The sequence below is a fragment of the Bombus flavifrons genome, chromosome 15, assembly GCF_040668555.2.
Source record: "Bombus flavifrons isolate JBK064 chromosome 15, iyBomFlav1_principal, whole genome shotgun sequence".
Taxonomy (NCBI): Eukaryota; Metazoa; Arthropoda; class Insecta; order Hymenoptera; family Apidae; genus Bombus; species Bombus flavifrons.
In genome coordinates, this window is record NC_138456.1 from 4141251 (window position 1) to 4164604 (window position 23354).

Here is a 23354-nt window from a genome sequence, read left to right on the forward strand (position 1 = left end):
TATATTATATTAATGAATTCTATGATATCATATACACGATGTTTATGTTAGAATGCTATAGTTTAACATATAAATACCTTATAATAGTGAATATAATTGAATATCAATTCTTTGTACTTTTAAAAGAGAGAAATGTTTATAGATCATTTAATACGAAGTTTAAATAAATGAACAAATGCATAAAAAGTTGTTAATCTTACATGAAAAAGTATATGTGACTTATGGACGATCTCTACTTTACCGATAGGCACGAGTTAGAAGATATTTAGACAGAACACCCGTGGAAACCAAGGGTATTATAGTGCGTCAACTAAATGCAATTTGTTGCATGATTTTATGTTCGAGTAAAGCGGAACATATAAACTATAATTGGATTGTCAAAGGCTAAATCAGTAGCATAATACTTCAAACTAGTTGTGGGATTTATTAATTAAAGCCTGATACCGGTTGGCAGATCCGCGCCACAGCAGTTTTCACTTTACGAGCTAGAACTAATCTACAATTTATCGAATATCGATAATTGCTATTCACAAATTGCGAGCCAAATTATTTGAATAGTGTATTAATGGCGCCAAATATAAAATATTAACCTCCTCTTACTATTTTTGTAAACATTAATTATCGAATTAAATTATTTTCTTTTTCTCAGCCATACTAAGCAAAGCCAGCGATGTCACGAATCATTCATACATAATTGTAAAATTTATTTTTATTTATATATAATAAATTACGTTAACAAGTTACGAATAGCGGCAAATTTAAACGATAGAATTCCACTTACCTGGAAACTGTGCTGTTTCAACATAGTTTTGATAAGAATCAACGTGTCGAGTTTGGGTATCCTTGTGACCACTCGTTCTACTTCTTCGTCTGTAACAGTAACCGGAAGTCGACAGTTGTCAGCCTCGCTTGGCAGTGGTTCAGCGCCACAATTGGTCAGCCAGGCATGTTCCTTGATATCTGATAACTTGATTCTCTCAGCTGGGTTTTTCGCCAGCATTTTCGCGATCAATTCACGAAGATTTTCCGAAACGACGGGTTTTTCCGGAAATTTTAACGGCTCGCTGCGTACCGCCGCTTGGACACCAATTATACTCCCAGCGCCATCCCAAGGGATTTTTCCGGTCACTAAACAGTAGAGTGTCACGCCCATTGACCATACGTCACATAACTGAAACACATGAAATATTCGTTTTTAATGCAAAATTATCTTAAATGCTTCCAATTTTTAATTCCACTTTTATCTTACTTTCCATTTATTGTTTAGCTTTTAGAGAGGAAGATTAATGTTGGTATCCCCACTAATTTATTATCTGGAAGCTTTCCATGTTAGAGACTCATAAAATATTTTCACTGGCTCTTTTTACGACAGAGTTGGTAAAGTTTCAACAAAATGTGGATTATAAATTGTTCCGGGACAGCGTGTCATAAAATATATATTTCATGCTTAAATATTCGTAACTTTCGAAAGAATTTCCGATCATATGGTTAATTAAATTTTTTCTTCAAATATTACAATTCTTCCCGATTGCTCCAAGAAAATATAAAATGTGAATTCAATTTTTATCAAACCATTGAAATTCTCTTTTATCTTTAGGACGAAACAAAAATTCGAAGATCGACAGTTAAGAATTAGTAATTACAGCTCTTGAACAGCTAATGAATTGAGTAACGTGTCACTCTCGTGGACATTGAATTTTCCACAACCCCACTGGCTAAATCGATCGACTTGTCGATAAGGTCACGCGATACGTCCCTGTTGTAATCATGGAAATACACATGAAAAGGATGAAATTACTCTAATCTACGTCAAATTACACGTTCGGTTGTCTGTATGACAGAGGGCGTAATAATGTGTTGTGATCGTTAATCCTATCTTACTGTTTAAGTTGAATCACATATATATCGTTCTCTTGTATCACCACCGTTCTGATTTTAGCCAAAGATTAACAACCCGTAGCTAGTTTAAGTACACCCACATTGTTCTAAATTAGGTTAATTATTGGTTATTAAAGAAACTCGAAGATCTTAATTCCATTTAAGTTCGTGGACCTGATCTGGACGAGTCAATGGTATTAAAGACGTTAGAATTAAAGTTAATACCTTTGTAGGCGGTGATTTATCTGTTTCTTGAAAACTAAATACGTTTTCAAGAGAAATATTATGTTGTATTTAATAATAATATTGATAATATTTTATTAAGTTTCGTTATATTTAATACGATTTTAATACAACAATTTATGATATTATAATTTTTATGTTACACGGGAAAATGTTAGAAAAACTTACCAATGTTTCAATTTATAGTAACTCGAAGTTTGATCGTCAAATGTAGGTGGAATGAAAAATTAATCGAGTTAAAAATACTATATCAACCGAACTGGACTCGACTTATCAACTAGACTCAAAGTTAATTCAGGCACGATTCAGCATAAAAGAAAGTTAAATTAAACTCGATGTCACAGTTGTTACGTCGAACGTGTCACGGTCAATCTAAGTAAAATGGCGTGGCCCTATGTGACCCAACTTTCTTATCAAAAAGTTTCAGGGTACGTGTAACGTGGCCACACATATACAAACAGCGAGTCAACTATATATTTACTACGTGTGTGTACATCGTTGCTTGTGCAATAAAGAATGCCATCTTTTATATTTTGTGCACAGTTACTATTTCCTTTTTTCTTTTTTTTTTTTTTTTTGAAGGACCAATATTTTTTATACATTTTTCAAAATCTTTTACTGATCACAGCGTTTTCTTTTAACATGTTAGAAATCATTTCATTTTCATTTAAAAAAATTTGTCCCACTTACGTAAACCTTCCCGAGTTCACGTTCAAGGGACCGTACTTTGGAGGGTAGTTTCACCCCTTAAACTTGAGTTATTACAGCTGAAAAAAAAAAAAGAAAAAATACGAATCTACTATCTATGGTTGTTTAGCCAGGCTCACATAGTTTCATCCAAATCGGAGCCAGTACGTGGCATGAGTGACATCGATCTTTTATACTGTTCGTAAAATATGCAAGTGACCTTGAAGTGCAAAGAAACGTTTCCGATTGGACAATTAGGCCAAAGCTTGATCATGCTTTTCAGCCTATGCATTTAACGTGGTATTGAGCTATAAACCTATGAATAATTTAACATTTCTTTTTTCGCATTTTCTGACAGTGTATATAATAATTTTAGAAATATACACATACACAGAAGCCTATGTTTGAACATGTTAAATTAAAGAAATGATATCTGTATGAATTAAAAATTAAAGATCGTGCTTCTTTTAAACTACATTTTACAAATTGGTTTTTTGCAATATCTTAAAATTTACTTGTTCTTTGTACGATCGATAGATCTTGTTGACGAGTTCCAAATGATGATGACCAAATGATGATAAGCAGAAGACTTATGACACGTCTATGGAAGATTCTACTCTTTCTTATTTAAGCAGTTAAGCGAATTCACTTGAGATTCGCGTGTTCGCTGTTGCAGTTGTATTATGTAAATTACGTTACATAATCAGATTCCGAGAGTCACTTTCCTCGTACGTGGGGAAAAAGTATTTCTGGTTTTTTTTTTTTATAAATTACACATTTGCATAAGCACGTGCATCGTATCATTTGGAAAACAAATTTCGTCTCTTCTTTTCAGAGTTAGTTTGCGTACACTCGTGCATTTATGCCAAACGTTCTTAATTAAAGTTGATTAACCGTTAATTCCGCGATCATACAGGCTTTTTGCTAATACGGTAATAGGTAATATGGCATAATCGATATCGCTGTTAGCGTCATAATCTAATTATGTCAATGCAACGTAATTAAAAAAAGGAATAATTTTAGATTAGTTACAAGTTTCTTTTAAAACTAGACAGTAGATGTATGGAATTCTACAAAAGGACACAAACATTATAAACATGTTTTTGAGATGTAATCAACAGGACGATAAAAATGCTTAACTCCAAAAGTAAATGTTCGTTTCATTAATTAATTTGATGCTCAATGACATGGATCGTTAAGTTTTATTTTAGAAAGAGATAAAGAGAGTAACCATTTGAAACAATGAATCATTTTAACTGCACAATTTGTTGTATGTTTATCTTAAAAAATCGTATCAACCATGAGCAAATGGAAAGAAAACAATTTTGAGAGCAAACGTTGTCGTATTGTGAAATAATGTTTGTTATTCAAATGCGTGCGAAATACGACATTTAAAATGCAAATTATTTGTTATTTTATTTAAAATAGCTAATTCTCTACGTAACAATAGCCTCTATTTCAAATAAGATTTGCACGGAAAATTCATTTCGAATCTCATTTATCTCGTTTCAAATAGAGTATCACACACTTCGCACTTAATTCTTAAAATTTACTACAAAACCAATTTTAACAGCTATTTAATAAAAATCGTCCTAGAAGGCTTCTCGAATGACCCAATAAAATTACACCAAATCCTACTACAAACAACCGAAAATGTGACTTATCATATCCTTTTTCCTATGTTCACTTGCTAAAGAAGATCAGTCATGGATGTCCTCCATTTACGATCACAATTGGCATCGCGAAATTCAAGCGGAACGATGGCACCCAAGGATACCGACACGACTGAACAGGGAGAAAGAAAGAGAGAGAGACAGAGCAGGCGTCATAATCCTCCGCCGCCTATAAATACGGGGCGAAATTGAAAATCGATCAGACGATAGCCTCGTACGCCGATGGTACTTACCGTTCCAGAATAATGGGCGCCAGGCGTGGTTGTTTCGGGTGCCGCGAACGCTGGAGTCCCGGCTGGTCCGGACAATAATTCTCCGGATGCTCTCAGTTCCGCGCTGACACCTAAATCCGCGATCTTGATGCGACCGTCGCTATCTACCAACAGGTTGCTCGGCTTTATGTCACGATGGACTATCCTCTGGTAGTGCACTAAACAGCAACAGCGACGATGCAAGGTCAATGAACTTTAAAAACACCCACGCGATATATTAAATATAATTATTATAATTATTAAATATAATTATTAACCCACTGTCCGAGAAGCGTCGCCTCACAGAAGCCTATTTGAAGTTTACTAGTACATTTGCATCCAAGCGCGGATTAATCCGCGCACTGCGACTGTCTTCTATCACCAAGCGCAGATTATTACGCGCGCTGCGACTGCTTTTTTTATTTCCATTTTAATCTAAATAATTTTTACCTTTTTCCTCTGTTATAAAGAATGTAAGATGCGATGTTTGCGAAGTAACATTGTCTACCAATCGTTTAGAACAGTAAATTTTCGATAAACTCCATGAAGAATTCGGATGTCGTTTACTGCACCTACGAGCGACCGCGCGCGGTGATAGGGACCAGTCGTGTTAAGTAGAACCATGAAGCAAATGAGTTAGACACGACGATACGTTTACGCTACAATTGTATTCCAATTGTCGATGTACGAAGCGTGAAGTAAAATACATTTTGTATCGCTATGAAAATATCAAACGATGACGAGGAGGCATTGACTCATCACCAAGTTTCATTGTATCGCTGTAGCCTGCGTCTCGCCACTGACGTCGTGTTATGACGTGAGGTTACAACGTACTGACGTAATGTTAACGCCAATCGTCACGATGAAGACGGTTTCGCTGCGGTTTCGTGGACAGGTGTGCGTTACAATGACCGTTGAATGGAAGAGTATCTACTCTCAGCATTGTTGCATCTAATACACGTGTACGAAGCATGACCTCGTGGACTGTGGGCCTGAGCCTCGTTTCTATTGAACCGACATCGAGCAACTTTCTGTTGTTGCTCCTATTACTTGAAAAGATAGCTGCTTGTTCGTTGCTTCAGTGTGGACAAAATGTCTCTATAGATTGTGGCTGTTCGTCGGAAATTTCTTGCAACTTGGCACGGGCAGCAACAAGAGGTGACAAAAGGTTGCTCGATGTTGCTTCGGTAGAGACGAGGCTTTAGATTGCAGATTTTTATGCATCCATGAATAATTTGAATGTGTAAAAATATTCAGAGAATGTATTCTATAAAAGAGCAGACAAAACATGCAACGTATACTTCTGACTATAATATGTACACGTGAAAGAAATCTGGTTTCGCTTCTTTAGTATTCATAACAATATAAATTTGCATAAGAATTCGTGATCTAGTAATTATACTGGGTGTCACAAGATATCAGGTGGTCGATTTGAAACATTGAAACAATGAAAATAGTTCTTGTACGAAACTATCTTTCGAGGCTTATTTTTCAAGTTACAAATAATTGTGTTTCACGTTAGAAATTCACGCGCTAAGGTTAAAGTATTTGATAAAGTAACAATGTGACATATTTGAATAAATAATAAGATAAAACACATGAAGCATTTTTACCAAATTTACTTAAATTTAAATTGTTTCTTAGATTCTCTGTGTTTAGCCAACATATTTAATTATTTAATTCATAAATGACTTACGATACTCGACGCCCATTACAACGTCACGAAAATTCTTCCTGGCAGTTTCCTCGTCCAGTGGTTTATCGGTAGGTACCTGAAGTACCTCGCCCCTCTGGACCAATTCGAAAACAAGGTAAAGGTTGTCCTCGTCCGGATCGTCGAGAACCTCCACCAGTTTCACGACATTTAGGTGATCCAATTTCTTCAACAACGCGATCTCCCTGTAGACCTTCGCCAAAGGGTTAGCCGCACCCTTCTTTCCCGGAGCCATTCTACCGAAGATTCCCGCCTTCTTCATCAGTTTCTTCTTGCTGAGAATCTTCATCGCGTAGTGAGTCTCGTCCTCCTCGTTGTAAACTAGTTTTACGATCCCGTAGGAACCCTATAACATGAGAAATAAAAAAAAAAAAAAAAGAAAGAAAGGATATGAGATCGTCGACACTAAAAAATACTTGGAAATGGAAGAATTTAAATTTAGTCGAATTTCTTTTTATTTGACACGGTTTTACTGTTGCAGAGGATCGTACGCAGTTCTATACTACGAAAAGACACGTTCTTTTTATTTTAGCCAATCGATGGATGATTATTCAAAGATTCTGGAAATAGACAGATTAAAATTTTAAAAGAATCTTAAAGAACTGACACAGTTTTTTTATTGTTGCAGGTATAATTATGGTTCTGTGCTTCGATAATCGTTTGTCTTCTTAGTAAATTGACATGTAAATATTACAAATTCTTGGAACAAATTTCTCCTGGTTTGACACAATTTTATTGTTGCGAAGATAATTCTAAATAATTGTATAATTACAATTCCGTGCTTCGGAAAAACTTGTTTCTTTTTCTTTTAGTAGACTGATAGGAAATTATTAAAAACTTCTAGAAATGACAGGATTCGAATTTAAAGGAATTTGAATATTTTCTCGTCTTCGAGGGGGAGGTTAAAGAAAATATTTACGGTTAGTAAATTGAAAGACAATTATTGCGAGTACTTTAACCAATTATTTTTTAATTTCTTGGAATGAAAGGACTAGAATTTAAACAAATTTTCTCTAATTTAACAATTCTGTTCTATTACTGCAAAGTTTTCATTTTAGTTGCGTACTTCGTAGATTCGTTTTGTTCTTAAACGAAACCCAAAGAAAGTATAAAAATTACTGAATTACAAGATAGTTCCTGAAAATTTCGTAATTTACTCTTTCAAAATTCCTGGAAAAGGAGGAACTTAAATTTAAGCGAATGTCATTTCGCTTTCACTTCACACAGCAGTTCATACTTTTTCGCGAGAAATCTAAAGAAATTACATTTCTTTAACAGGTTGACAGTTAATTATAAAAAATTCTTAATTAGAAAAAAAACAATCTCTCCTATTTGAATATCGCATTCACGAAATAAAAAAAAAGAAAACGTAGTTTGCAAGACAATACGAGTTCATTAAAGTTAAATTCTCGTCTTGTCGACGTCCACAGAAACTTTCTTTTCGCACCATCTTTCTTTTACCCTTCGTTATTTCTTCTCCCATGGGAATATCAAAAGAAAGAAACTAAAAAAAAAAAAAAAAGAAAAACAAGATACATCTTCCGGCAGGAGTGCTGCTTCTAATGGAAAGCACACGATGTATCTACACGTTCCGTAAACTTTGTACATTTTTTCATTTCGTTTATTTCACGGTTGTCGCGCATGATGTTTCCTCGGGATTAGAAAGATAGCGGTTGCAGCCTCAAAAGTAGATGTCGACGAAAAACGAATATTGGACAGAAAAAAAAAAAGAACGACAAAACACAATTGTTTTGCATGAATCTTCATCAAATTACCAGTAACGTTGTTGTTTAACTTTCATGATATCGTAGCTGTTGTCTCGCAAGATTTTTATTCGCCGCTACCTTTTGTAGTTGGCTGTTGCCTCTTCGGTTTGACTTTTATGGCGCAGAAAACGCAATTAACGATTTCTGGAAATTCTGCCACACGTGCAGTCCTTCGTAAAGCCACAGGGTAACCAAAAATTGGATTTTAGTGATAACCGTAGCCCGACATCCTCAATTAATCGGAGAAGCTCGTGTGCTTTTGATTGCTTTGGACATTTTTTTGGGGGGGGGGGATGATAAGAAATCGAAGGTTTTTAAATTTACAGTTTCCAATTTGCAACATTTAGAACGACCAGTTCTTGGGAATTTTAAAGCCATTGTTAACTAAAAATGATATTGCTATTTCTTCCTTTCAGAATCCTTTTTACTCCTTTTGGAAATTTTCGATAATAAATTTAAATTTACACGGAGCGTCCAGTTTTAAATTCTAATTACGTTCAGAGCGACCAGTTCTTGGAAGTCCTGGAGCCACTGTTAAATAAAAATTAGATTTAACTGACGATCTTCCTTTGACAATTCTTCTCATCGTCTCGAAAATTTCTTTGTCGGATAAAGACGAATTGGCGGTCTTGAACACAGAGTTTCAATTTTCAACGTTGATTAATTGAACAAATGATTATCGATTCTTGGAAATTCTATAACTCCTCGTTAAGCCATAGATTGACAAAAATTAGATTTCATTAGCAATCTTCGATCCTAATGGAGAATCCTTTCCATTGCTTCGGAAAATTTCGCGTCCGCTGGACAGCAGTTGGTGCTCGAAGGTTTCAATTTCCCATATCAATCGCATCCGTGATTATCGATTTTCGGATATTTCGTGACATATACGAAATAAATGATCGATCATAAACTACTAAATTTCATTAGTGATTTTCGCTTAAAAAACCTTTTTCATTGATCCAAACAATTTATTGTCGAATAAAATATACATGTTGGCAAATTTAATAGATATAAATAAATAGAAACAAAACGGTACAAATAATACGAGGAATAATCTTTGAAAGCGTTCTCTGTGCAGATTTTCTGTGAGCTCAGTTGTTTATCCGCATCTCTTGAAAGCGATATCATTGATATATACTACTGGTTTCCGAGAACTCGTAAATTGTATATCGTGTTCCACGAAACGTTCGTAGGAATGAAAAGAATTTCATGAAAATATTCAGATAAATGAATTAAAAAGTTTCACGCATTTTATTCCTCACGGCGATGCTTTACTGGTTGTGGAATAAAAAAATTTCACTTCTGTTTAGTCTCGTTAAATACGTAGTAGTACTTTATATTAATTGTCGGACATGTTATGAATATTTTAAACAATATAATAATTCGTGAAAATCTGTAAAAACAACAGAAAAGTCATATATGTTTCATAAATTTATTTTTCATTGCTTTAACTAATTCTTTTTTACCAATATGCTTCTTTATTCGAGAAGCTGAAATTATTATTATTCTCTTAATAAACAAGACGATCAATCGATCTTTTCGAACAATGTCTAACTTAAAGTTGCAATTTTCTTTCATCATTGTACTTTTATCATTCTCGTCGCTCTTGTTATTGATATAATTGACGTTATTTCGTTCGTCATTAACAGCGTTATTATTTCTCGTTGTCATTACAAATTTCTCTGAACTAATAATGTTTACCATTGTTCGTATCAACATTCTCAATATCGTTATAAAATAGACCAACGTGGCATAAATATCGCTCCATCAAACTCGACAAGCTCCACCGTACAATGTACACTTGAAATATAAAATTTCCAATTTGCCAGGTTGCAATTGGCCGAGTATCTGGCAGAAATTTGATCTCGATCTGCACTTTGTAGCTGAGAAAGAGCAGTAAAGTGACCGAGGCGGAGATCGAATCGAAACCGACGTTCAGTTTAAGAGCGTGAAACGACGTCTCTCCCCACAGAGTAAACTCTCCTTGCCTCCTCCTTTTTACTTTCTTAGCTCGATCCTAGGGATTCCTGGGATTCACCTCGCTACACCGACGAACGAAATTTTCCAACTTCTAACCAAACCACGCCCCGTTCTGTCGACTTCCGTCTAATTTTCGCGACGTTCGTGTCGTACGGAGGATCACGCACGAATGGAATTCCACGTTCGATCCATGAAAATCAGTTTTTCGTTGTGAGGCAAACGATGGCTACTTGACGACTGGCACTGACTACTTAGGATCCATCATAACTATGCATATGGAGGGAGCATGGTTTGGAGGGGCAGAAAATTGGGGAGAAGGAACGAAACGTGCAATTTGAAAATGGTGAAAATTCTCATTGAAACTGGGCACCAAGGAACTGTTAGCAATAAAAGTGTAGAATCTACGGAGATGATAGGTCGCAGATTTTTTATTCTTCCACTTGCTTAACCCATTTTTTATGCCCAATTGTCTTAGTCTTATTTTATTTGGAAAATGAAAGAACGCACAATACGTGCACTTTGGAAATGGTGAAAATTCGCATACAAACTGGGCACCAAGGAACTGTTAGCAATAAAAGTGTAGAATCTACGGAGATGATATGTCGCAGATTTTTTATTCTTCCACTTGCTCAACTCTATTTTTATGCTGAATTGTGTTATTTTTATTTTATTTGGAAAATGAAAGAACGCACAATACGTGCACTTTGGAAATGGTGAAAATTCGCATACAAACTGGGCACCAAGGAACTGTTAGCAATAAAAGTGTAGAATCTACGGAGATGATATGTCGCAGATTTTTTATTCTTCCACTTGCTCAACCCCTTTTTCATGCTGAATTGTGTTATTTTTATTTTAGTTGGAATGTGAGATATTTTTATTTTGCCTGGCAAGCGATAGAACGAGCGAAACGAGCAATTTGGCAAAAATGAAAATTCAAACTGAATGCCAAGAATCTTTTTAGATGTAGGTGTAATATAGGATGATTTTATATTTCTCCATTTATACGATTCTGCTACGACCCTCGAACCATAACGAGATAACATTGAAACGAGAATACGCATACTAGTAAACAATTTTTGTCATTTTGTCCGAACTGAAGATACTTTTTAACGCTAGAAAGATATAATTAGATAGAAAATGAACGAAAAATCTGCGTGTAACATTCTAATGCAACTTTCTTACTAGAACTAAAATAATCAAATAACTGAAGCAATTTCTATCGTAGTAATGGCAAGTTCAACCAAGAAAATCTAAGCTCTGTAGCAATATATTCATCGGCTGTTTCTTATGCAGAGAAAGAATTTTATCACGAAGCAAGTATAATGGAAAGGAGAATGAATGGTAATTTAGAAAATTGGAGCAATTTATGCTATATCGCGACACCATCTCGAAGTGAAGAAAAGGAAAAAGAAAACGAAAGTAAAAGAAGAAGAAAACAGACCAAACCACAATCCTCTCTGCCTTTACCATGTTTTTTCTACGTCTATCGTCAACTAAAAATCATTTGATAATTACATTTTTCACGTTCGGAAATCATTTTTGCAATGATTTCGCGTGAAATAAATGTAACAAATGTCATAATTCATTTTTGATTAATGTACAATAATATCGAATAATAATCGTAACGACACAGCGCGACGTTATTGAAAATAGTAAATCACGCTGCAAAATAATCTCGTGTGATCGATCAGAATATTTAATCGGTTTCAATGGCAAATAATACGCTAACGCGTGATTTTCCACGCGCCCGCGGCACAGTTCCCGATACTGTTCAATTAAACGCGATTAAAGCGAATCGCCGTGCATCGAAACTGGCCTCAAAATTTCTCGCGATTAATGAGTTTCACCGGACTAAACTCCCGTGGGAAACGGAACACGGTTTGCCAGGAAAGAACAAAAATTACGACCGATCCCGTTGGAGAATATTTCATTTATGGTTGCTTCTCATTTACATATTCAGTTTTGTTCTATTACAGCTACTTTACGTGGGTAGCTCGCGATAAGGGCAAAAAGTAGAATTTCCTTTAGTGAATATTAAGGAAGGAATATTCGTCTGGTTGTTCTACTAACGAGATATGTATAAGGGAGGTTAAATTAAAAATTTCAAAATGCAAGATTGCCCAAAATGCGCATTATATTTAAAAAATGTACAAAAAGGTAGCCAAAGAGTAGCATTTCTATAGGTAAAACAAATTTTCCATGACGTTCTACTTTCTTAATTATATTCTCACAAATATGAATTGGTATTACATACATGAGTTCCCATTTACCCTCAAAGTTAATAAAAGCGAAACACATTGGTGTTTTTTAAACCGGTGAACTTGAAAAATTAAAGAATTAAATTGGTGGACTTTTGGAAGATATTTTAATTAATTATGAATATCGTGGATACTTCTATGTTATGTTTGTAATTTATTTACAAACGTGAAGACAAACCTAAATCTGTGTTTGTGAATTGGTTACATGAATTAATTTAGAGTTGACTTTGAGATTAATAAAAATGAATTATATCATAAGGCTTTGAGGTACAGTGGACTTTGAAAATCTTACAAATCATAGAAACAGTCACATAACGGATAGAAACTTACCTGGCCAATATTATCCAGTAATTTATACTGATTCAGCTGAAGAGCTCCCTGCCTGTTATCGATAGAAACTCTCCTACTCTCTCTCAAAGGTCTCCTCCTATTCCTGGGACTTCCCTGAGGACTCCCATAGGGCGAGTAAGGACAGTACGGATAAATAGGTCTCGCAGATACGTTTCCACTATCCCCAAGGAACCTTTGACTCGTCCCAATTTCTCCAGGTGAAACTGTCTTCCTCGCGTTGCAGCTGTCAACAGCTTCGCCGGACGTCAATGTCTGATTATCTCCAGAAACGCTGCTTTTCAACGTGAAGACGCTCGAAGACTTGTTCAGAGACGCGTTCATTGATACCGCCGATGACATCATTGTTGCAGCCACGTCTTCCTGCTTTGAAATTTGAAACGATATCCTTCTGTCCAAATGCAACTCGCCATCAGATCTATCTTCAGATTGGGTGGATAACAACTGATACATCTTAATCGATTGTGGAAGAACATTGAATTGGATATCGTTTTTCACAGATTGTTGTACCGTTTCCTCTCTGGTTTGAAGAGCGGTCGGCTTATTTTGAGATACTTCGTTGACTCTAGACGCGACAGTTTTCTGTCTTTCAGCGTTCGTGTCTTTTGATCGATCAAAAGACTCGTCAGATTTATTGACGAGCCTGTTGATGTCTCGTGTACTAGAACTGAGAAACGTTGGCGTTGTGGAACGTGCGACTGGTTGAGTCGGACTCTTCGAGGTTGGAGATATCGAGAGACGGTTGATCGAATCGCTGAGAGAAGAATCGAAGAGGGCTGACGAGTCTTGGTGTTTGATGGTTGATATGCCTGACGTGTCTTTTAGGCAGATTCGTTGATCCGTAGGATCTCCGAGAAGGCCACAGCGCATGGAGAAGTCTTCTGATGAACAGAAAAGAAGCTTCAGATATAACTTATTTTTGTACGATAAACACGTAAAATATTACAACTTAGTAAGTTATCGCGAAAAACTATAAAAATATAAAAGTACGAAAATTCTATAAGCCAACCAATCGTTATGCGCCGCAACTTACCCGAGCTAACCCTCTTTACAAGACTACAAAGATTATCCAAGCTCTCCTGTCTGGAAGGGACCTCATCCCTAAGAACTTCCCTAACCTCCTCAATATTTGGCATCTCGAGTCCAGCCCCAGATAGCTTCCTGTGAACTTCGGTCGTAGGCATCCTTCCAACTTCACCGTCTTTAGCCAAACTCTCCTCGGCTCTGCCCAAAATCACCCTCGAGTTCAACCGTTTAGGACCAGTAGAAGATCTTCGTCTCTCTTTTAAAAACGACGACAAATCTTGCAAAACATCCGCGGACGACGAGTTTCTTCTATCCTCGTCAAAAGTTCCCAAATTACTTCCGTATCCGCTACTCTCCCTTCTAGGTCTGACGATCTTTGGACTCCTAGACCTAAGGATCTCTCGAAGAGTGGGCAGACCTTCAGGTTCCTCCAGGAACAGAGCACTGTCCTTTCTAACCTCAACGATTTCTTGATCAGAAATATCTTCGGGGCTTGATGGAATTCTGAAGGAATCTTCGCAATCTATAGACCTCAATGTGGCTTCTTCCGAAGGTAACTTGATGGTCACTTTGCTTTCCAAATCTGCGAATCCTTCTGGTAGTTGTCTGTCCAGGTCATTTAATTTGTCTAAATGTGGCGATTTTTTTAGTAGACCTAAGTTATCGGTTGGTAGAGTGGTCTGTTTTGGGGAACAAGAGGATTTCTTGACAATGTTTGGAGATTGAGAGTCTCGTTTTATCTGTGGGTATTGGAGCCTAATAGGGTCGTTGGCTTTTGTTTCGAATCTTCGGATCGAAGAATATTGGTCGGTCGAAGCGCTGGAGTGTAATGGGAAAATTTGTTTAATGTTTGTGGAAGTACCCAGAGGATCGTCAAGTGAGGCGTCCCTTGGAGACGGTGTGGCCACTGTCAACGACTTGGTGATCGAACTTGGGGATTCTTCGTCGATCGCGCTGTGTCTGAAAAACGAAAATATCTTTGAAGCACGTTTTTGTCGGCGACTACGTATTGTTTTGAAGAATGAGATGAATTTCAATGGATCGAATTATGTTCCATTTTTCTATTCTTTTGGTAGTTTCCTTCTATTCGTTGAAATAATTAATTACATCTTTTGTACCTTTCGGTTAAAGATAGCCCCATTGAATACTAAGTCTCATTAATATAATGAATAACTGATCGTTTAAGTAATCTTACAACACGAAATACGTATACACTTCCGTCAAATATCTTGCAATTTCTTCTATGTACTCGAATTTGTGTCAAATCTTACGAATATAATTATGACTGTCATTAGAGTATTAATGAAATTGCAAAATATATCGTCTAACGCATATAATATATTCGTAAAAGCTGTGTACGATTATTCTTTCAATATTTTTGCGAGCCTGTGCATATTTCTAATACTTATGAATCGAGGTGTATATATTCGAGCAAATAACGTTGAACGATCAGTGGCAAATACATATAAACGACACGCCTGGGTTCGACGATTTCAATCGGTTCGAGATCTCTCGTTTTACACGATCGAGAGAAGCAGATCACGTTTTGAACCGGTGACGAGACTGTCAACGATAGGTACTAGGTTGAATTGAATTTTCCTCGAAAACCAGCCTGGCAAACTTTTTCGAGCATTCGCTCCAAAGTCCACCGAAACAACAATCCGATCTGCGTTTGACATTTAATCGCCGCTTCGAGCCCGGCCTCGCCTCGTTTCTCAACGCCACCCTACTGACGAACTGATGGAAATGCTCTCGCAGTAAATTTTTACCGACCATTTTCTTTTTCCTTTCTCTTTTACTATTTTTAGATGCGAGAAACTATAGCAGTGATTTTTGTTCACCATCTACATTATATTATTTGTGCTATATATTATATTATCTACTCTGATATAAAATCACTGAATCGCTTTCCTAACGCAAATAAGTAGCATTCTTATCTTTTTTCTCTTCTAGTTTTTCTATTCTCTATTTTTGTAATGAGTTAGTTATTTTATAAGGAATCACAAAGAGGCGAGTGAAAGAATGATGAAAACCTTCAAATTTGATTATTTTGTATCAAATAGAAAGATATATATAGAGAATATATGGAAGCAAAAGTTCCGCAAGTTCTCTGTACAGCGTTTCTCTGAAAACCATTTCACAACATAGCGTTTCCAAGCGACCGAACATAGAAAGAAAACAAAATTCTAAAAAAAGCAACGCTCTTCTATCAAATCCGTGAAAATACAACAAAATATCAAGTTTCTGATAGAATTGCACCGTATGTCCGAAAACCAACGACCATACCATTGGTTTCTCTAACAATCCAAAGAAGTTTCGGTCTCCGGGGAGTGTGAAGCTCATTAAATCCGCAACGAGGAGATTTGTGTCGCCCCGGCGTATGTTCCTTAGAGGGTCGGCGATTTGCAATTGAGATCGTGCCGGTTAAAATGACGAAAATATGAAATTTAAATGACGCTCTATACTATTGGCGACGGAATTGTTTGTAGCTCGACGTACGACGAGCTTCGAGAGCAAAGGACATTCCCTTTGTCTGACGCAAATTAATGTAGTCCTTCAAAGACTCGCTACGCTCCAGTAGCAATGTCACCTGTTTCTTAATTTACTTTGAATTTTTGGACATCCCGAAGTTTACATATTAATTCTACCAGCATCCAAGAAATTTTTCGATATTCGCGTTACAATAGTTTTTCCTTCACAATTGCTTGCTTCAACGAGTATTTCGCACATTTTTTAATACATTAACCAACAAGCTATCTCTTACTAAGAAACTAAAGAGCGGACCGCATTCCTTTCAATTTTAAACAGCAAAGTGTTGAGCGATTGCTTTAAGAGACGTTGAACCAGAAAAATCCCGTTTTTTCCATCCTACACGTACAAAAGCTCGATCTGACTTGGAAATAACGTCCGCAAGGCGAATCAATTGTTCGGTTCGAACTAGGCCAATGAATACGACTGACAACGAGATTTGCATTCGCGGAGGATCGCACAGTTATATATCAGCTTGCTCGTTCATCACGCCGCGTATCTAGTTGAATTAGAACAGCTTTGAACTCGCTGACAATTAGTTACGGCCACTTCTCCATAGCCAATTGACATCTCAATCGCTACTAACGCGTCTCTATACTTTGAGAAGCTGTATTTCTACGATTTGGATAATTCAAATTTCAGCATTTTGCCAAATGTACGTAATCTCGAATGCAGAACTTGGTTTTGCAGGTCTTGGACTTGTAGCTTGGCTTTTGTAGCGTAGTAGATACCATGAAATCGGATTCATTTTACTGATGTGCAAGCGTGGATGATGGATGCATGAAGTGAATGGAAAGAAGATGTTAGGAAGATTAATATTTAGTAGTATTTTATGCATTGTATGTTGAATAGATTTTGAAAGACGCTTATTATATTAAATTGATTTTCTTCTGTATAATATTACGGTATAATGTTAACACATTGTTGTCGGCTTACGTAAAGCGCTTTTTCTTCTCATTTGACCATCTCAATACAGAACTACATTGTAAAATGTATAGCACTGTAATATAATACTGAATGTTACAATACAAATAATACACTGTTCTGTATAATAATAATGTTTAGTACAATAGAAATATGTATTTCACGAGAAGCTTAAGAAATCCTGCGATGATTCTTACGAAGAATCAAGAACAAACTTGAAAATTGAAATGGAATAACCGACAAAATTGAAATCGGGTAACAAATAAACGAATGAGAAATTGAAATTCGATAACGAAAGATCGAATCAACAACTAAAATTTCGTTCTTTACTTTTACAAAGATTTATTCGGCCAAACTGAAACACAGCGAACGAGATCAGAAACGAAAAAGATTCGATCGGTTACGCGACGCACGTATGTCTCGCGTAACTGCATTCCGCTGTAACATGGAATGCGCCAGTCGTTTCACGGTTTTTGCACAGTTGCGACATACAGCTTGCTAAGGTGAATAATACACTGTTGCGATCAAAAAATCATCATGTTGCCTAAGCAGGAAACGCGGTTAATACGAGGGAGAAATCGATATGTTAATTTGCCGACAAATTATCGACGATCGACACGAGAATACACGACGATCTTCCTTCTTACTGTTTCACATTTCTTTTTTCATTCGCTTTTAATTGCTGTAACGAGTCTTTTTCTTTGTTGGACAAACGTTAGATCCGCGTATACGCGAATGGTATTCATAAATCAGACAGGTGCAAAGAAGTCGTGATGCACATTCCGTGTCCGTTACGTGCTCGTCGTACGTAAGTACAAGCTCGAGCAGACGTTTACCCTCCTTTGTTCTTGCAACCGACGTGTCTTTCTCTTGGCAAATTTTTCGCAATGACGTATAGTACCGATGAAAAGTTTCGCGACGCTGCCGGAGTTTTTTTGTAATTTTTCATCGTATTAGATCTCCATGCAATTTTTCAATATATTTCCATTATAGAAATAATGGATGCACAACATTTTTCGTTTTATATTATTTTATCGAATTACGTATGATCCATTTCGTTCTATCAGGATAAAGATTACAACGTTTGACAGATTAGGTTTCACGTTTGTATAAAGATACGTCGTTGTAAAAGACGTGTCTGTAAAAGAAAGACACTTTTCGGACAACCTAATAATTGTTGGTTTCTTCCTTCAGCTCGTATATTTTACTGTAATTTTTATCGTATGTAGATATGGAAGAATTATACAGCCATTTTATTTCATTTGTAACCACGACTACAACTACTTAAGATCAATTTAAAAACAGCCACATCTAAAACACGTCCATGTAAAATTCACGAAAAGATACATAGTTTTTTACAAAAGCAACAAAATCGTTTATACAAAAAGCAACGAATAAACTAGACGTGTTCGGATAGTAACTCATTAGTTCGACTAATTAGCGTTAACAAGTTTTTTTGTACATCGCTCATGGATTGATCCAATCGATTAACGTTTCTGCTGTAAATCATCTTCCATTTGCAGCGTTTGTCAAGGAGGCGAGTGAAACATGCTGCAAGCGAAGACCTCGAAACAGGCGCGCAAACGTCTTGTGGAGGGCAATTCCCTTTGGGGAATTGGTTCCGTGTAAGTACTGTATATATAACGATAATTTACGAAGCCCCTTAGGAAATTGGACGGTGATTTCGATGCCTGTGCTTACGATATCCGCCGCGAAATACGATCCGATCGGCTCCTAGTATCTGGCCAACATGATCTTAACAAGCTCGTAGTATTCGAAACGAAGGTGACATAAGTATCGAGTAGTGTGGCGGATAAGATAGAAAATCGTTAAAGAGGATCGTTAAAAATAAATGGAGTAGAGATTGAAATTACATAGGAAATATGGAAGGTGAAGGCTGTAAGGGAAGAACGCGATGACTACAGTTTGCGTATCTTATCATTTTCACTCTGCTAACCTTTGTAAACGTCGGGCTTCATGACATTTTCCATAGCAATAAATTTCTATTACCGCGTATCAGCATACAACTTCGTACGTACGGCTATAAATAAAATTCTAATTGCGAGTTGTCAGCGTTTATTTCACGCAACACATAATTCAAAAAGTTTCCACTATGGCGAGGCGAAGCATGTCGTAAAATGACGTCGCTTTTCTGACCTCGTTCACGCCTGCCAGAAGCTTCTGCCGCGTCACCGAGATAATTTCTAACGATGGAATAATAATTAACATCGACGTCAACAGTGCAGATCCGTTCAGACGTGTCGAATAATTTAGTCGAGCGACGACTAGCCAATTGCTGTTGCTAACTAAACAGTTCAAGTACATAGAAAGTGAATTAGTACACAGTTTAGTTACGAGTTTAGTTGGTTAATAATAAGGTAAAAGAAGAAGCCTGGTGAGGTAGAAAAATTTCATGAAATGCAACTATCCGATTAAATTGTTTTACTACAAACAACTCGATTCAATTTTCACGTTCACGGCAAATTTCTAAATACATCGTCGTTAAGCGATCTTGTTCAGACGCGGAAACACCATCCAATGATCCGATCGAGTGACGAGCCAATTACAATTATAAGGCAACTACTATTGAAGTTTAGTTAGGTATTGGAGTTTAGTACGTAGAAAGTAACCGGAATTAGTAGAGTTTAGTAACAAGTTTAGTTGGTTAGTAGCGAGTATGGTGGAAACACCCTATACAACCAGGCAAATCTAATCAAATGGATCTACTCGATTAAATCGTTTTATCGATCTACTCGACTAAATTTCAGCGCCCACACACAACAAGTTAGCAAATTACTCGCCACTCGACTAAACGGTTGCACGCGTTTAAACGAGCCCTAACGTTTGACGTTTGAATTTGACCTCCTGCCTCGTGTGGACGCGTACAGACAGACGAGACAAACAAGGCGGTATCGTTGCATGCGTGGGATTACGCGTAAACATGTCGCAATTTCGATTAAAAAGAATGTTCGCCAAGGCCTTGTCAGCCGTCTGGAAATATCACCGTTTAATTAATCGACGTGCTCGTGGGTGGTGACGCCGTGATCAGAAAGCTGGATCACTCGCAAGGAATACCAATTGCAAGATGTTCGAGTCGTTCTAAACTAGACACTTCGATGATCTTAGCGTAGAAGAACATCTATTTCGTTTGCTGTTTAATTTATTATTTAATCCTTCAACATCTACGTTTCGTTTTACATCTACAGATAGTAAAATGTGGTAATAAAATATAAATAGCAAAATAGACTGTGGATAGTTACGGAAATTCATAAATTTATTTTCATAAATGCAATTAATAAAAATGGAACTTAGGTAAGCGATTTATATTATAAAGGAAATGTGTATAGGAACATCGCACGCAAATATGCGAAGTACAGTGTTTCCTATAATACTTACCACGTGAAACTAGCTATAGTTAGGTAAAATAATTTTCTACCGAGACACCACTTTTTTGTATCCTCCAAGATACGAATTTGCATAAAAATTCGCAGTCTATCGATTATGGTGCTAATGAAATTTCAAAAGTTTCCTACGACACATCGTACATAAAAATTCTATTGCGTTATCGATACCACCTAATGACAAAATCCGCAATCACTTAGTTGCCAATACAATAACTTCTAACTGCTCAAACATTATCGTGACGTTTCTATGGCGAATACGCAAACACTTTCACGAGCTGTTGCATAAAGATAATGGGGAATAGAAAATTCCGTTTGATTCTCATCGACCAGTCATGTTTACCAAGTCCAAGTGGATCGCTTTATTTATACAAATTGTTCGAGCCTAAGGGACAATTTTCCTAAAACGTTCCAAGAATTCAGACGATATTTTCTTTTCTTATTCGCACTTCGGCTCGAGAACGCCCACGAACGTATGGAAATTTCAGTATTCATAAGCACGGTCACGATCGATCTTTTCTCCAACGAACACGTGTAACGTCCATGAGGCATTTACTCGATTCATTTCTCCGATGTTTCTTTTCCTGCACTGACTCAAGTTTAAGTACTATCGTGACATGAAATATCGAATTTGAGGAGAAAGCCGAGGGTCGCGCTAATTGCGCGTGTTTCCGCCGGAAACTGCACGACCTGGTGCGCCAGCTATGCGAGGAATCATGCAATATAAGGCTGCGTGATCCATTATGTTCATAGAAATAGAGTTCTTCTTACGATAAAACGTCTCGTCCGTGGTTTTCGCTATCGCGTTATTACAAGTGTATTCGAATAATCTTGTTCTTGCGAGGAGAAGAAAAATTATGCAGTTTACGTGATTATCTCTTTCTCCGTCGGAGAAGAAGGGAACTAATTCTACGTGAATACGAGGTACGATTCCTTTGGAAGATGAAGAAAGTAGATTTGAAAAAATCAGAGAAACAATTATTCTGTGTGATTACAAATTGCATTTAAATGTAATCTTCTTGCGAAAAAGAAGTGAGTCGTTTTGTGTGATTATGAGTGACACTTAAGTAATTCTTCCAAGCGACAAAGAAAATCGATTTTAATCCTCTTCCTTTGAAAAAGGCGACCTGCTGCGATAATGACTAGGATTTCAATAATCTTTTTGCGAAGGAAAGAAACCAGAATTTTGTAGGTACAACTGCGATCGAAGATTCGAATAAAAATTAGAAATTAGATTATTCGTAATACGGAACATCGCGATTTAAAAAATTGCATTTTCTATCTAAATATTAATTAGCAAAAGCGTCGTTAAATATTATAACTAATATAAACGGTACGAATAACACGACAAACGATAACCTCGAAGCTGTAACTTTATTATACGGGACATCGATAGTGCTTACGAAATATTGGCAAAGGAAAGCGTGTCTTTCGACCACGTTGACATCAAGGAATGTCAAATAACGTTTATTCTCGATCGGGCACATTTTGGCGATATTACGTCATTAGTGACCTTGATGCTTGGTAGATTGATTAATGTCGCGTCGCTCCAAATAATGGAAGGCGGCCGGTGATCCAGCAAAAATGATAACGTTAATGGTCTTCGGCATGTAATATTCTTGAGTATTATTATTAAAATAAGCGTTAAATATTCCAGTATTATTAAGGTTAAATAAATATTAAAGATACTGGAATATTAAAGTAATTAGTAAAACGTTAAAATTCAACGAGAACGATAAATAACTACAATAGTTAAGATTTAAACGTTGGTAAAGTTGACGTGTTGTAACGTGTTTAAACACAATACGATAAATTACGCATATTATTGCAATTATACTAAATGAAATGAATTAATGAGTAACTACCAAAGTAAAGGTTAAATGTTAACAAAATGAAACAGCATCAAATAGCGATAAGATTAAAATTCTCGAAATCTTGATAACACTTATGCCACATATATATAATAATTATTCACACAATCGTGTTTCCACTTGAAGATAAATCGACATCAATTTTCAGCGTCAAAATCGCTTGTATATTTTTATCACTTGTCAAAATTAAAATAAAAAAACCATTGCTCTGACCACATACATAATTTGCCAATTTAGCGACGAATAATGCTATTGATTCGAATACTTCGGTCTACATTTATGCTCTGAGAAAACCAATTTCGAGGAACGCTATTGGTTCAGAACAATCTGTCAAAAAAGAACAAAGAATTTGAAGAAAAAGACGATGCCATCTCGTCGCGTATCGTTCTTGTGAACGCGACACGAACGTGAAAAACTGCAAACGTGGCCGTTTTTCTTTAAACCCTCCATCCAACCCTTTCGTTTCCCTCCGGATAGCTGTCGCATACAGGGAGAACTCCTGGTGCTCCTGTCCCAGCAGAAGATTTCTCTATCAGAGCCACTAAACGTCCTCTGCAATATTTTCAAATTGAGACTTCGATATTTTGAAGCAAGTCTTGGTTATACCAAATTGATAACGATAATAATCACAATAATAATAATGCTAATGATAACAATGATAACCATAGTTAACACTTTGGCTGTCACGTTGGTCACTGTGGTCACAGATGACCCGAGCGCTTGAACTTCTTACGATTGTAAAAATTGTGTGAAAATTGACAGTTAGAGCATTTTGAATATAACCGATAAATAGAAGATACTTTGA

General features: G+C 36.5%; 1 protein-coding gene across 3 annotated transcripts in view; it reads right to left on the reverse strand.

The window, feature by feature from the left end:
• LOC138187604 (uncharacterized) overlaps positions 1 to 23354 on the reverse strand; it is a 100435-nt gene that overhangs the window by 12651 nt on the left and 64430 nt on the right. For all 3 annotated transcript variants that reach the window (XR_011175221.1, XM_069128556.1, XM_069128557.1), the window contains 5 exons: positions 13832 to 14784; positions 12781 to 13679; positions 6429 to 6792; positions 4715 to 4911; positions 782 to 1171 (listed from right to left, as the gene is read on the reverse strand). Coding sequence is in view for 2 of the 3 variants with exons in the window: in XM_069128556.1 (XP_068984657.1) it covers positions 782 to 1171; positions 4715 to 4911; positions 6429 to 6792; positions 12781 to 13679; positions 13832 to 14784 (2803 nt within the window). In the remaining variant the exon portion in view is untranslated. The remainder of the gene's footprint in view (positions 1 to 781; positions 1172 to 4714; positions 4912 to 6428; positions 6793 to 12780; positions 13680 to 13831; positions 14785 to 23354) is intronic.